The sequence below is a fragment of the Gallus gallus genome, chromosome 24 (genome assembly GCF_016699485.2).
Source record: "Gallus gallus isolate bGalGal1 chromosome 24, bGalGal1.mat.broiler.GRCg7b, whole genome shotgun sequence".
NCBI classification, from domain to species: Eukaryota; Metazoa; Chordata; class Aves; order Galliformes; family Phasianidae; genus Gallus; species Gallus gallus.
This window is the reverse complement of record NC_052555.1, coordinates 1,577,168-1,593,672: the sequence shown is the minus strand read 5'-3', so window position 1 is coordinate 1,593,672 and position 16,505 is coordinate 1,577,168. Positions and strand designations below refer to the sequence as shown.

General features: G+C 42.7%; 1 protein-coding gene across 13 annotated transcripts in view; it reads right to left on the bottom strand.

Moving 5' to 3' along the window:
* Window positions 1-307: 307 nt before the first annotated feature.
* PRDM10 (PR domain 10) overlaps window positions 308-16,505 on the bottom strand; it is a 39,605-nt gene continuing 23,407 nt past the window's right edge. For 11 of the 13 annotated variants that reach the window (XM_046903831.1, XM_046903832.1, XM_040652091.2 and 8 more), the window contains 12 exons: window positions 15,495-15,722; window positions 11,629-11,976; window positions 11,120-11,275; window positions 10,279-10,458; window positions 9,485-9,595; window positions 8,215-8,415; window positions 7,511-7,654; window positions 6,242-6,412; window positions 5,920-6,060; window positions 5,148-5,316; window positions 4,550-4,662; window positions 308-3,738 (listed from right to left, as the gene is read on the bottom strand). In XM_046903831.1, the coding sequence (XP_046759787.1) occupies window positions 3,502-3,738; window positions 4,550-4,662; window positions 5,148-5,316; window positions 5,920-6,060; window positions 6,242-6,412; window positions 7,511-7,654; window positions 8,215-8,415; window positions 9,485-9,595; window positions 10,279-10,458; window positions 11,120-11,275; window positions 11,629-11,976; window positions 15,495-15,722 (2,199 nt within the window). In that variant the 3' untranslated portion in view covers window positions 308-3,501. The remainder of the gene's footprint in view (window positions 3,739-4,549; window positions 4,663-5,147; window positions 5,317-5,919; window positions 6,061-6,241; window positions 6,413-7,510; window positions 7,655-8,214; window positions 8,416-9,484; window positions 9,596-10,278; window positions 10,459-11,119; window positions 11,276-11,628; window positions 11,977-15,494; window positions 15,723-16,505) is intronic. The other 2 variants (XM_046903834.1, XM_046903833.1) reach the window with 2 other exon arrangements.

Sequence of the window (16,505 nt, the reverse complement as noted above, 5' to 3'; positions counted from 1 at the left end):
ATAGGCATGCGCACCGGAAGTCAGAAGGCGCCTGCCGCTCCCGGCGCATGCTCCAAGCGCGGCTGCCGCGCCTGCGCAGTGCCTTCATAGGGCCGCTGAAGAGGTGGGGGGAGAAAGAAGCATGTAGGAAAGGATTTTTTTCTTCCCGGTGCTTTTTCTTCCTTCCCCTATCAGCCCCTCCCGATCCTCAGTGACAAAGGACAGTTTTCTTAACTATCACTTAGTTAAAAGCCACGGTTCCCCCCCCCCCTCCCCACCTTCTCCCAGTGCAGGGGAACACTGGTGGCAGCACACAGAGACCACAGCCTTTAAAAAAAAAAAAGATTTATTAATTTTGTTTTTACATCTGCCAGGTAGCACAAGACTATTAACACTCTAACAGTCACTGAATGTACAATGAACATACACATTTAAATAATGGCAGGCACAACACTGGGATAGAGCTGAGTTCTGTCCCCAGTGCCCAAGCAGTCAGAGAGGTCATTTCAGGGCGGGGTTGGTGGGTTTTTTTGGGGTAGTGGAGAACAGAAACAAAACCACAACAGAATCTGACCCAGAACACCACAGAAAAGCGTGAGCCCGAGCAGAGCCCACGGCCATTCCCATCTCTGAGCAGGCAGCAGTGCTGCAGAGTGAAGCTCCAGGAGGACGTTGTTTTAAAAGACAGATCTCTGAGTGGCTCCGGTTAAAAAACAATGATAAATCCCACGTTTGCCACGCTGCAGAAGTTGGAAAAAATCCACGCAAACTGCTGTCTTTGTCTTCTTTCTTTTTAGTGGCAAGCCCTGCAGCACAACTGCTCTGCAGAGCCATTCACAGCTTCCCCCCCCCCGCATTCTGGGAAGTCACTGCACTTAATTACTTTGGAATGAAAATTCACACTACTTGATTTCCAGACATGCTTCTCCCTCCACAAGGCATCAGTTTGACTGAGGACACGATGAATCACTTAATGCTGGTGTCAAGCTGATGGCTTGAGTACACTGCTATTGCTGTGGGACAGAGCAGAAAGTTCAATAAAGCAGGTATGAGTTCAAAGATGCCATGTTACGACTGTTTTCTGGAACACTTTGCACTTTTCAGCTTTAAAAGACTGGTACGAGAGCAAGCATCCTCATCCTGTGGCCTTTCCCAAAGTTGAATAAAGCATTTTTTTTAGTTTCACATTTGCAAAATGATTAAAGACAAAGTTTCATCATGTCCAAAGATTTCAGGCTTTAAGACTTTAAAAATGCTCCTGTAGAGCAGTATCCATTTGCAATTATTTGATTTCCAGGTCTTCTACTTTCCTACTGCTCATACCACATGTTTGACTTGCGTTGTTAATACAGCAGCCTGAAGGCAGACCCTTCCCTAAAAAAGGGCACTGTGAGGCAAAGCCAATACAGAGAGCTTCTTTCTATTCTCCCATGCAAACACTGCAATGGCCTCTTATTCAAAAAGTGCTCAGCAACATGATTTCAAATGAATTAAGGGGAATCACAGCTGCTTGGCTGCACTGCTAAAGTAGATGAGCTCCCAAATCCACCAAACCAAAAGACTCATCGCTGCACTTGACTAAATGGTAGCTCAGGTCTTCAACTACTTACCAATCTCATTAATGCCCCAATTATTAGTTAATGCCCCACTACTGTGGCTGCAATAGGAGAAGTGAAATCCCAGGCACAAATTAATCTACACTTTGGCAAATCACTTCAAAGCTACCTTGAAACAGTTCTGGACTGGCCAGTATTTTAATCAGGATTTCTCATCATGCACAGTCACTATTTCCACACCATGTTAATAGATATGTTATTTACCAAGGGGAGACATGCTACAAGGCTTTGCCAGCAAGGAACAAGACATCTGCTTTCCAAGTCTGAGTGTTAAGTTCTCTCACATCTAAGAGCTTTGCCTCCCTAACACCTGGCACCACAGCCTGTATACATGTGTAACACTACTCACATGATTCAACTCCATCTCAATCTGTAGAAGTAATTACACCAGAGTTCTAGATTTGCACTTAATGCAGCATAGGAGAAAATTAAAAAAAACTGAGATCCTCTCTTAGTTCTTCTGGCCCTTCTCAAGGGCCGTTAAGACAAAACTTCTCTGCTTTCAATTTTATAAATAAACTTATCCTGTTATGCACTGACATTCGGGGATGAGGTTTCAAGCAGAATGAAAGAACATTTAGACACATACAGTACAGCCCATCAACAGTATACGGTGTTGTAATCATACTCTTGCAAATACCAAAAGCATTAAATAACCAACCAACACGACCTGTGAAGGAGAATTATGTAAGAAAAAAATACACTGCCTTAAAAGAAAAAAAAAAGACACCTTTTCCTCTCTCCTGGTCCCTAGACATAACATGAGTTCTGTACATAGACCAGATCTAGCAAAGCAGGCAAGTCTCGCAGATGGCTTTCTGTGTCCTGTAAATAGTGGTCCACTGGTGTTTTTCTTGTGTTTCCTGAGTCCAAGGCTGGTCATTTTTAAGAAACTGTCCGAAGGAATTAGTGTGTTGTTAACAAGGTATTTGGAAAACCAGCATAACCAACTCTTCATCCAGTCTTCAAGAGAAAGATGCATCCAACTTCGAGGTGGCAACAGAGATGACTACCCTGCATTTTCAGAAGGTGTGCTTCTATAGCCATTTCTCCTGGCAGATCTATTGTTAGAGATCACAGCAGAAGCTGCTATGCAGGCTACGGTAAGCCTTTTTTGTTTATGGGCAAAAAGGTGTTTTTCCCTGCAAACTCTGGAGGGAAAAAATAACAGTGGCTCCGTACTACTGTTACGTGCTGCTATTGTTTTATTCCAAACATAAGGCTGCACTTTTCCTTTTTCTGGAACTGCTTGGTAAAGTCGGATAGGTGAGACAGCATGTAAACAGTTTGAGGGTTGGAAAAAATAATAATTTAATGGACTGCTTCTGCACGTTGTCACAGCTTCGTTGCGATATCCATCCCCACACAGAGTCACCACTTCACTGCTGCTCTTTTTCTCCAGGAAGTCTGCTCTCAAGCTTATATTCCCTTTCACCTTGGCTGCTGAAACAAAGACAGAGAAAGCAGTTCTGCCACATTCCAGCAATTTACATGATGTCCTCTTGTCTAACAGCTTCTATTACAAATATACATACAACATAATCTGCCAATTAGCCTTCAGATGGGCAAGCTATTCCCTTACAATTGAAATAGTAGATGGTTACCAGAGACACTTCTCAGAAGGAAAAAATTAGGGTCAGCAGACATGCCAAAAAAGTCCAGGGCAGGCAGAGGTTTCATTTCTCCTCTTGTCCTTTTTGTTAAAAGCTGCATAAAATGGCATCCCAGGAGGATTTTGAGGGTAATTCTTCATGGTCACTGAGGACTTAAACCCTCTTAAAGCATTAACAAGAGCTCCAGGATTTTAGCTGAAGTGAGCATATACTTTAAAACATGAGCTCCAGGATACCCATATACTTGGGCTTTTGGAGGAGGTGAAAAATACAAGCGACACCCCAATGCTTCTTCATTCGTGTTCTGCTGAGAAAGTCCTTGGTTTAGTGATGTGCACTTCACTGCCCCCGTTCCCATTGGTGGTTGTAGTGATTATGTACTGGGTTGTTTGCTGCTGATTACTCGTTTGAGATTCCAGCGTGTCAGTGTGGGTTGGTGGCTGGGAAACACCAACCTGTACCTCACTGGAGAGTGAGGAGTTCTGTTTGACATCCAGATCAGGTTGACCTTCAGATATCACATAGTGAGTCTGCATGAAGAACATAAAGAGTAAATCGTTTTGTCTTCTACAGTTTCTGTTCTAACAATCTCTAACCTTCCTGCTGCTGTGCTGAGTGACATTCTGGCATAAATAAGGAATCTTGAAGTTGAAGATGTCCTGCTTTTAAATGTAGCTTTGAGGCCAGTGTAATAAAACAGACTCTTGTTTTGAGGTACTGCAACTCCTTATGTGGGACTGCTTGTTAGGTAAGTGAAAACAGTATTATTTCACCTGCAGGACTAAAGTGAGACATGCTTCCAGAAACTGTTCTGAAACAGCTTAGCTGTAAATATTTTAAGACTATTCAATGCCACTCAATCATAACTTTTCCTGCAAACATGAACAAGAGAACACTTTAAAATGAGAGGAGTCATACACACAAGGGTCAGACAGGCGCAGGCCTTGTGAAAGGCTAAGCACAGCAAGCCATTCTTAACACAAGAAACATGATGCTACTTCATAAAACAAAACCACATTGTTTCTCTTAGGCAGATGAGATTACTTCTCACCTTTTGTATCCTGAAGTCTAAATTAGCAGATTTGAACATCAACTTTTTTTTTCCTTAACCTACAGTAACAATTTTTTTTAGCTGTCTTATCTATAAATTCTGTCCCATATAGAAACTCACTACAATCGCTACAGAAAGCTAATGTCCTTTCAGACAACACAGTATAGACCTTTCCAGGTGCACCACCACTTCCCCTATGGCCCAGTCATCATTTTGGCATTCACTTAACCTTTACAGGCTTTAAGCTTGACATATTCTAGTTTAAAAAAAGCCATTTTTTTTTTCCTTACCTGAGTAACTGCTTTCACTTGTCCTGTGTTGACAGTGGTGACAGGTGTACCTACAGCTGTCTCTGTGATGACATATTGGCCTTGAGGGATGGTCATCATCTGAATCTCGGATGCTAGAAGATTGAAACCAGAGAATCAAGGTCTGCAAACTCAAAGACCACCTTGAAAGACGATTACAGTCTTGCATCAATAACAAGAGTAGCTACTGAGGATGTGGTGTTTCATGAATAGAACTTACATCCTGTTATCCCCCAAGAAATTATAAAAATTACCATCCTAGCTGCAAGGACAAAAAAAAATCACTTCATATCACCTCCATCTTCTTGATTTTGTTCATTCAACTTTGAACAAGCTGATACGCAGCAGAGGGATTTTTACTGAATGCAAGAACCTTGGATTAAAGGAACCCAGTTTGCCTGACCAGACCACATGCCAGATAATTACAGATCTGCATTAATAAAAGCTAATACAATCACTTTCATTTGTCTAAGATAATACTTAAGATGAACAAGTTCTGAAAACACTCCATTTGTTGGCCAGTAAAACTAGAAAACAGTCTCACATGCTAGCCAAACTTCCAGCTACTGCTGACACTTACAATAACTCCGAAAGGAGTTCCACGTGCTGGGAAGATATGTGTGCTGGACTGAAGATCCTTGCTGCTGCTGGAGGGCTTGGCTTTGTGTAGATGCAGCTGTCTGCATCTGCGAGGGGCTGAGTTCCTGCTGTGATTGTTGTGAGGAGGGACTTAGAGGCTGACCCCCAACCTAGAAAAAAAAAGCAAGCAAACTAAGGATCGCATACCCCTGCACCATTATCAAAATAGCCTCCTTTATTAAGGGAGGAAAACTGAGGTTTCTATAGCGTGTTGAGCACAAGAATCATAGAATCACAAAGGTTGGAAAAGGCCCACAGGATCATAAGAAGTACAAAGCTTTCCTCCACCTCCCCCAGCTTGGAGGACCTCCTCCCCATGAGTTGGACTCATTGATCCTTGTGGGTCCCTTCCAACTCAAGATATTCTCTGATGCCAAGATCAGAAGCCTGGCAGAGGACTTAGATAAGAGGCTAAAAATTATTCCAGAGCACGAAGAACTGAACTTCAAATATTTGATGAATGCCAATTTTCATTTATATCTTTCAAGTGGTTACCTCTATTTAATCAGGACTAGCTGTGAACTCATCCATTTCTGGCCATTTATCTCTACCTTCTGTACATTCTGAAAACATAACCAAGCCCTAAGGAATATGATGATCCCAAAGATGTTTACATGGCAGTTCTTCTATGTGTGGTCCTTTATCTGATGTACAAAATGATTACTGTGATTCAGGATAGCAATATGCCATCTGTGCAGAGAAGAGTGAAATACCTGCGATGATGACTGAGCTGTGGGTGATGGCTCTGTGACCTGGATGTGCTGCACCTGGATGGCATGCTGAGTATATGTCTGGGGGTCATGAAGCTGTCCAACGTCCACTGTGGAGTGCTGAGACTGGTGAGGTGAGGTAGCCTAGAAAGAAAATCGAAGCAGAGGTATATACTTCAAGTTCTCTGCAGAAACAGCCAAGAACTTTTCTCACTTTATTTTTAACTATTCCCTAATAAATATCCCAGTACTACAGCCCCAAGGAAGCACAAGCTTCCTATGAGAAGGTCAAAAAGCATACAAAGTCCCCCAGCAGGTTACACACCTGGGCCACTTGAACAACCTGCAGTTGGATGTGCTGAGGCTGCTGCAAGCCAGTTGTGGACTGAGACACAGGGATGTACTGAATTCGCTGGTAGTCTCCCTGGGGAGTTCGATAGTCTGTTGTGAGGGTCTGAGATAGCTCCGTCATTGCTTGTGTCAGTAAGTCTGTTGTCTGAGCAGGTAGAGAGAGAAAGAGAGATGGAATATCATTCATATTGCCTACAGGACTGAGTACCTTTGCAGGGCTGTAGTTCTTTCACTGCACTGAATCTTAACACCTATACCACTGAGCCTAGCCATTTCTTTACAAGAGCTAAATGCATACACAGCTAGGCTGATGGGGTCACAAGCTGTTACCAAGGATCATCCCCTATCTAAATGCTAGGCAGAATTATTCAGAGCAAACTTCACATACAGTAATTTAAGAAAGAAAGATTATGATCTACTGACTTAATACTTTTTTTGTCTGGGAACTTTGCCTACTTTTTCTAAGTGCAGGATTTCTGCTAGCAAATAGAGTACTGTTTTCTCAAATATACTCCACCTTTCCTCCTCATCTGCCAGAATGATACTTCTCTTGACAACTGTATTTCTGAAACATGTTAGAAAATGTAAGGAGTAAATCTGCCTATTTCCAAGCAAAACAGTCTCTTATCTGCTTTCAAATAAAAGTTAAACTGTTACTGATGGAAGCTTTTTAAAAGCTTTGCAGCACCCCAGCATCACTGAAGGACAGGAAACTGATTTTCTAGCCTCAGCTTTCACTTCTGTAGCAGCTAATGCATTAACACCAGAGTGATCAACCACCTGAGGTTGATAACCACTCAGTACTGCACTGTCTAAAGGATTTCAGAACAAAAAAATCTTGATTCCTCTGAATGGAGTTTAACAATAGACAGAGGACTGGATCAAACGTATCCTTATAATCCTCAGCATGTCAGGAGAACAGTCTCAATGAAAATCCATGAGATGTGGATTCGTGAATAAATTAGGCATCTTTGCAGGTACTACATAGTCAGTAGCACATGTCTGAAGGAAATGGAATAGAGGAAAAAGGTAAATCTTACAGCTCCAGGAAGAATTACACGATTCCTGGTCAAGCAAAAACACAACACAGATTCAAGAACAGAAATGACCTCTAGTAGTGTCCTAACACATGCTTTAAAGTGATGTCTGCCAGAAATACTAAGAAACACTAAGACTACTACCAGAGGGCTCCTATCCTGTTTGTTTCCCTCCAGTGATCTGATTTAATGTCTTGAATCCTTACCACAACAGTCTCTCCGGTAGTGCTGTCAGTGGTGAGGACTGCAGGAGTGGAACTGATGACAGCTGTCGCCAGTGGGGCATGTATAGTGTTAGGGAGCTGAGCAAACTCCGGGTGCTTCTTGCGAATGTGTTGTACCATCTTTGTCTACAGAGAGATGCAAAAGAGCATTAGAAAAGCAGCCAGCAACTGAGGCTCAAGGTCAGCTGATTCCAACACATGCAGATTGCAGCTTATAGGTTTCTCTCAGCATGACAGCATTAGGATTAGTATTACAGGATTTTCTGGTCAGCAAAAAGGGAAATAAGATCATAAAATTTCTTCTGATTAGAGCTACCTGATACCAAACATTGTCTCAAACATCAGAATCCATAAGCTTTTTACCTCAGTGCAGCTAAACATTTGGGGGACCTTCTCCAAAGGCCACCTTTTCTTTGAATTTTGTTTCTCAATCCCTCTTCCCTTTCAAGTAAACAGGTGAGCAGTTTCTTCTCTGTAACCACACACTGATAACACATTCATTTCTTCTTTCAAGCTCATCCCATCATTTTGCCATAAAACTAACAGGCTGCACCTGTCTTGTCAGTATGCAGCATGAATCCAGCACTCTGGTTTAGAATAAAAAAGCTCGACATGCAAAACCCACAGCGAAAGAGCATCACTATGAAAAAGAGGCTGTCCTCTGAGGCTATGAGATGCTCCCATACCTTACTGCTGTACTGTTTGGAACAATGAGGACAGCAGACTGGAGGGGTGGCTATAGTTCCCGTCAGCTGGGTGTGGGTGCTCAGCATGGGATCCGGCTCTCCTGGGCCTGCAGGACGCAGTTTCCGGATGCTTGGAGGTAGCTCAGCACCAGGATGGTTCTTCAGGATATGTGCTTTGCGTTTGCTGGCACTCTTGTACACCTGAAGAGTAATGATTGGGGTTGCATCATTTTAATTTCAAACGGAAGCATAGAAAACTGATATCACTTATCTTCACCTGGAACGTCTGTATGTTGTTTTAGACAAAGTATTTACTATAACTCCAAACAAGTACAACATACACATAGATAGATATACACATTCTAGTGTTTAATCCGTCTGCAAGAGCAACTACTGCGTAGAATACAGAAGCTATTTGAGAACATACTTAGTGTAAAACAAAGCATCAAATCAGGATGGGAAATGAAGAGGAAAACCTTCTTTGGCTCAGACTTGAAGGACAAACACCAGGGAAGCCAACAATCACTGAACTTCTACATGGTCTGGTGTTAATCTATCGTGAAGGTTGCTGTCTCCACTCTTGCATGAAGCATCAAACAGCTTTAATAGCCTTAACTAACCACAGTCATTTTTTTATCCTAACTTCTGAGGCATAAATAAATAGGATATAGTACTATTTCAACGCTATCATTTTTCCCCCTTTAAACAGAGGAAAGGAGACATCATTAAAGCACATACCAAGGACAAGAACAGTCAGTCAAAATGCATTTTCTGGTAAATAAAGGGCCACATACACAAAAAACATAAGGCCAGAGAGCAAGGACAGGAACTCAAGTGCAGAAGAAGCTTCAGGCTCTACTGAACACTGGGAATTACTGACATGTGACTAAGCAGCTTAAAATGAAAAGGAGATTGGGACCAACTTCTAGAAACAATAGAGAAACCAGAAGAAATTCTCAAATTAGAGCTAGGTAGGATACTTAGTCCTGTACTGCAAAGAGTGATACAGGACTCTGGGTGGGCCACTGCTTGCCGAATCTTTTAAACCTTACCGACTCCAAACACAGCAGAAAAGAATAACTGCAATTTTCAGTGAGCATTCAGACTCCCTGGCCTAAATTCATTTCATCTCAATTTCTTTTGGTCAGTGCTTGCTGGCAAGCCCCCCAGAAACACTGCAAGCCCTGCCAGATGTTTTTGTGCAGAGACAAATTGCTTGTATACAAGTGCAGGACTGAGGTACATTCTGAGGGCTCGTTTCCTTACCTACCTTATCACAGTACTGACAGAAATAATCTCTGTTGGGTTTGATGATGGGCAACGTGAGCTCTGGCACCTCTTCTATTTTCATGTCTGGATGTCTCTTTGATAGATGATTCACCTTAGGAGAAAGAAGCAGAAGAACAAGAGAGCACATTACAACTGGAAGCTAAGCAATTGCTTTTTGTCCTAGACATGGTAAGTGCCAAACCAAAACTGCAGTGGTATTACCAGCAGCACCAGTAGCAAGAGCTACTGTGCATTCAGTCAGTTGCAAGGTAAACACATGGCCTTGCTGTACTCATTCATAGTTTTCCCCCATCAAAATACAATGGAAAGAGGTAAAATAACTTGTCAGAAGTCTTGGGTAGCTGAAAACAAGTTGATATAAAGGATCTCTGCTAGCAGAGATCACAACCCTCAAAACATGAAAGAAGAAACCTTATTTGCAAGCATCCTTCCACGGGGCAGTTACAGTGCTCGGCCAGCAGAGGCCTCTCCCAGGGAGCAGGAGAAAAACACCAAAGCATCATAAAAGCTGAACAATCACTGAGGCTCAATCAACATTACACAGCACTGAGATGGTGGGGACAAGCAGACGTGTAAGGCAGGCAGTGAAATACATAAATGCACACATCTGCTGAATACAGAAGATGTATGGGTTTAAAGAAGATGCCCAATTCCAAATGAACAGTAAGATTACGCTGGTTTCACAGCATCGTTGTGTTCTAGCGATGGGAATTCTACCCTTATTCCTTAGCTATTAAAGCGTGAGAAGTGGAGCTAGATCACGTGGATGCTCACCAACATCCCCCTCCGGCGGAAGCCCATCATGCACAGTCGGCACTTGAACATGAAGCTTTCATAGTCAGTGGAAGCTATCCGAGGCTTGAAAGTTTTTGAGCGGCTGATTCGGTCAGCTTTCTTGGCCTCCCTCTCTGGGTTGTGCATCCTCTGCATGTGCTCTCGCAATTTGTCTTTCCTCTACAGGGACAGCAATCAGAGAATAATAGTAATAACAACATCAGTAGTGCTTAGTGCTTTACTATTTGCTAAGGATAGGAACCACAGTGTAAGTTGTTCAGGCACCTCTTTGGCTTTTCCTCTTCACTACTGCTCTGAAACAGAGGTTCATGTTCAGCCTGGACAGCACAGAAAGAACCCTTTGGGCTTAGGCTGACTGTTCAAAAGCTGAGGTCACTCAGCCACAAAAAGCAAAGTCAAACTAATGCTAAGTTAATGGCTTCAATAGAAATGAACCCCTCCAACCTGGCTTTTCTCTGAAGTCATCTAAAATTGATTCTATATTACATCACTTCATGTTCTCCAGCAATGCTGACTTCAAGCCCCACAGTGGTACTGAGCCTGTCCCGATGTTATTCAGCCCCTTTGGGCACACAATATGTGAAACATGAGGAACCCTATTACAGCAGAATTTGCTAGGTTGAATCTTGTCCCTCTTCTAGCAGAAACAAATGCAACTCTCACACTACACAAAGCAGTGCTTGCAGCTTACAGACAAGCCTAGCGTGCTTATACACGTCCCTTCCTTCCTCCTCTGAGTACGACTGTATCTGCTTGAAGGGAGGTAAAGAACGATGACCTCCACTTGTATCAGGAATGATCCAGTGAGGACTCATCTTACCTTGAACTGCTTGCCACACGTGGAGCACAGGAAGTCTTTGCGGTCCGAGTGTCGCAACATGTGGAGCCGCAGCTTGTCAGGGCGGCAGAAAGCCTTGTCACACTCTGTGCACTGATAAATCTTCTCTGAATGGAAACTGCGTACGTGCTTCTTGACCTGGAATTGCAGATCACAGAACAGTGGAATTGATTCAAAAAGGAGATTTGTGTGGTAAAACAGTCTCAGAAATTCTTAGCAAAAAAGAAAAAAAGGAAAAAAGGATTCTCATCTGCTCTGGCTTCAAAATAAGTTCATCTGAACAGCTGATATCTTAGTGACACTTTCTATAACAGGAATTGCTTTTGCCTACTTTGAGACTGCCCTTCACTTCTTAAAGCATTCCACGTTTTGAGGTTTTTCCTTCAAAAAAATATTAACGATGGTTCACTCTGAAATCCAAGCACCAGGAAAAAATACAGTGTGTGCAACAGGTCTCACAGGTGGGGCTTTAAACCAGTACAGCATCTCACCTGGATAAAGTCTGGAAAGCGCTTTTTGCAGGTAGGACAGGTGAAATAGCCATCAATGATATGGATGGCCACGTGATCTTTGAGTAAGTCCAAGCGGTCGAAGGACTCAGGACAGAAAATGCAGGAGTACGTTTTCTGGTCCATGTGGAACTTCATGTGGCTCTCGAGAGACCCGCTGTTGATAAAGCCCTTGTTGCAAATGTCACAAGTCAAAGGGCAGTTCCCTTCCCGGCCATGGAAGCGCAGATGCTGATCCAGTTTGTCCTTTTCCCGGAACGCCTTCCCACACTGCAGGCATTTGAATGGGCGGAAGGATTTCCTTATGAACAGGTGCTGAAGAGCTGCATTCTGAAAGAAACACAGAGTCCATTAGCTTTCAGTAGGTACTGACTTCACAGACCAACATTTCCAAGATCAAAAACAACAGATCGGTGAACCCGAACGTCAAAAGACACTTTGGTCACAGGCTGTGTTGTACAGAAGTGGATGCTGTGATGGATAGAAGGGAAATACTTGCAGTTACACACTGAGTTAAGAAGGCAGAATAGAGAAGCTCCCCCTCCTGTCCTTATTTCCATCATTAGCATGGAGTCTTTTTGCAAAAGAGAGCTAAATCCCTCTCCAAAGAAGAGACCTGGGTACAAGAAGAGAGCTGCAGTTCCAACTTGTGCTTCAGGATTGGGCCATGAGGTCAGCCCCATACTGTCTACCCCTCCATCTGTCATGCAGGAGCAGGGCTGATGTAATTCCACTGCCCATTACAAAAATTCACTTCTGTGAAGATCAGAGGTGTGCAGCAGTGGTTTAGCATTGCCTGGAAAACTTCTGGTGGAATGTATCTTTACGAGATGCTGGCCTAACCCTTTTTACTATTACTAAAAAGAATAGAGTTTCAAATATTGCAGTAGGGGCAGAATGGCAGTTTTACAAGCATCAGGTAAGAACTTGAGAGCAATTTGTTATCTTTGCCATTTAACATGCATCACATCTGAGAGACTGAAAGTGAAGATGAGAAAACACGGTGCAAAAATCAAGAGCAACTCCCTCCGATTCTGTTGTCTGCTCAAAGGGAAGCAGACTATACACAGACAAACTCGAAACTGCTTCTCTTGCTACTGAAGGAAATGATGAACACTGAATTGAGCAAGAGTTGCACAAGTTCTCACTTTATGATTTAATATCCTAAGTTGCTCTTTTTTTTTTTCCCCTCCACTCTTCCATATAGTTTTTCCTTAACTACAAGGATGTGCTATTCAGGTAACTCTTTGTTCTGGACATCAGTTGCTTAAAGGACAACTGTAACTACTGATGATGTGGGGATCAATCAGGAGACACTAAACAGAAGCTGGACAAAACAACATAGAATGCAATGTTGTTATGTACCATCTGATTGGATACAGAAAAAAACTCAATGAAAAAAATAAACCTACCTGCAGCTCCAGCTGAGCAGGCAGCATTGAGGGAGAGAAAAATACTTATGTTATGTAATAGACTTGAAAACAGAAGTCTTGACTTCTGTATTCACACTTTGTGGGCCACAATGAGGGCCACTCTTCAAACTGCTTTTTTTCCCCCCTTTGCTTCAGCAAAACTCCACCAAGTTTTTTTTTGCCTCAGGAAACACTGAACAGATCTTCACTGCTTAACTTGCAAACAACAACTGCCCAAGAGGATTTAAAGGGCAAAAATGAAAAGCACAGATAACCCTGGAAGTGTTTTGTGACTTCTCGTATCTTCTTAGATTCAGAGTTAATAGTGATGTAATGCAACTGTGGAGCCACAGAGAGAATGAAGTACTTCTGGCAAAAGGGAATAATAAGGGCAGAATGACAACCAGACAAGGATTGGTACTGGGGAAAGTTGAGGAGTAGTGACATTTTGAACCTCATCTCACTGTTTGTACTCATCACTATAGAACCTTTCACCTTCCTTCTTTCAGCACAAAGGAAATGACTGTACTTTCCTAGTCATACCCCTGTCATGCCACTTGCTTCCTCTGAGTAAACAGTTACCCCACATGAAGGGCATGTTAGGATTAGGTCTGTACATGAAAAAAGGCCATTCGGAAACACGTGTTCCTGAGATCAGTCCACAATCACTCTGGACAATGGAACTAAATTGAAATTAATAAAAAAATCCTTTTAGCTGAAGACAACAGTGTATATCCGTTTTACTAAAAGAGTAGGGTGGATATATCCCTTCAATAGTAACTAACAGACTTCCATACTTAAAGTCAAACTCCACAGGCTTTAAAGCAGAGGGTGAAAAATGAACTAATCCCACCAGGACTTGAACCTAGGGCACCAGAAGTCAATGCTTACAGATGGAATGAAAATACATGCAGAACATCCCTGCCTTAAACCTTAAAAGAGCTGAAGTGAGTCACAAGAGATTGTTGGCTTTGAAAATGCAATCCTGTGTGAGTAATAAGGAAGAACTAGAGTTGTACAGGTTTCCAGATGGTAAACAGCTGTCAAGGTTTCCTACCTATCCTCTGGAAATGAACTACATACTATACTTCTTAAAACCAAGTATTTACTTGCTGATAATGCTAAGGGCATGCTACCATGCATGCTGTGGATAGCTGGATGGAAGGAGCACTCACAGGGTGCTAGAGCTCAGTACAACTCTTCAGTCGTTAAAAGGCAATGGTAGCTAGTATTCTGTTGCCTCAAACTCTCATTGCTCAGCCTGATGCAAGGTGGAAAAGTGCTACACAACCACCAGTGTGCCATTCTGCCAATGCCCCTCTGTTGAAATGTCACCAGGACTCTGCTAAACACAAGCTGTTCAATTTATAGATTTGGTGATACAAACACATCACTGAGGATTAGACCACCACTGCACACCTCTTTTTGTGATCCACCAGTGATAAACGTTCAGAGGACAAACACCAAGCAACAAGACATAGGAACTTCAGAATTTCTTTCCCTTTCCTCCTGCATTTACTGTTTAATAAAATCTTAAATCAACATCACAACCAAAATCCTCCTTCAAGATATGCTGCTATATATATGGGGTAACACCACCTCCATTTGCATACATATCACTGTAAACTGAGACAAACCTGGCACAACATCTTCCTATACAGAACAGTTACTCAACTTTTTTTCTAACCTTCTCATCCCCTAAAAACCACGTCTTACCCAAATTGCAGCTGTTCCTTTCTGTAATCAAAATTTTACACGTGGAAGAGAGATTTTTGGCTAAATAAACCAATCTCACAGTTACACGGCTTGAAGGATTATTTGCTTGAATCATTTCCCTCCCACACACAATAGAGCAAAAAAACAGCTCACTCAGCTGACACAGAGCTCAGGTTCAAAGCATTTGTTGTTGGTACACAAAGCTCTTAGTACAGGTTTTAATCTCACAAAGACAGGCAGGTTTTCTACCCCAAGAAAGGATTTTATCACTATCATCAACTAAGCAGATCTGAACTGAGGTTGTGGTTTCTCTTCAGCAACTATTTGCAAGGCAAAAGTTCCAGGAGGCACAGATGGTGCTGTGAATAAGCCAGTCTGTGCCACAGCACCATGATCCAGCCGGCTGTTGGAAGCACTCCTGCTTGCCAGCTTGGATGGACTGTGCTTCTGTGAAAGAATTACTGTGCTGGAATTGAATCAGCTCCAATTGGTGACCAGTTCTCAATAGCATCTCACGAGATACGTGTTCTTTACATGAGATTTGTCTTCCTCTCAGAAGGAAAATTTGCTAGGAATGAGATGCTTTATTCAGGACTTGGAAATGGATACTGCAGTGGGAGAAAGGGACCAGCTGCTCCTTTCAGACAGGTCCAGCGTTCTCTGGGTTACAGCAAATGGAGAGGATGACAGAAAATATGAGCCACCATTGTCTTTGCTTACCCTGATACGCTTTGCTCGCCTCATGTCATCTGCTGTCATGGTGCTCTGCGTGGGCACCACGCTCTCATCATGCTGGGGCTGGATTTGTAGCGGGTGGTTTTCTGACTGCTGTTCCAGTGTCGACTGTGTCTCTGACGGCACTGGAGTCTGTTCCTGCTGCTCCAGCCCATTCAGTGTTGCTTGTCTGGCCTCATCAAACTGCCCCTTGCTGGAAAAATGCAGCAAGTCCTGAAATCGCAAACCATACAGCCAGTGATTATTCCCCCCACCCACTGAAAAATGCTTTGATATTGCTCAGCAGACAACCAGATTTCTACATATTTCATTGTGAGCTATAAACAAAAGGTATCTACGCTGCTCTGTTCCAATATGTTTCATTGATAATCTCAGCAGTTCTCCACGTACAACAGCAACATTCAGAGCACTGAGGAAGAAGAGCTACAAGAATGTAGCCCTTTTTGCCATAGCATTATCCACATCTGACTGGACACAGAGGATCAAAATAACCCAGCTGTTAACAGCCAAGCAAACTTCTGCACTACTGCCCTCATCACTGCTTAAACCAAGGACGATGTAGGCTGATCTGTAAGAAATTTTAAGACCAAAGGGAGTAGCACAGATTGGACCTCCAGGAAAAGCAGAGAATTTCTGTCTCATTGAAACTGTTGCCACCTCGAAATGTTATCATGCATTGATATGCAGTGTCTCCCTTTTCTAGCAAACTAGCTGGAATGATGAACTGGAGAGTGATAAACGAGATCATTACACTGTGCACAGTGTGTTTTATATCCAGTTTCCAAGCTCCGCATACTCTCATCTACCCAGCTGCATATATTACTTATATTTATCACACAAAGCTATTCTCTTCCATTTTAGCATTACCATAAATGGAAAGGAAGGGTGCTGGGAACAGGAATTACACACTACAATCTATATTTGTTTTCCTCAGAAAGTCCAGTAGCTCCTTTTGGATGGAAACCTCCAGTATGAGAAGAAAAAACCCACAGATCC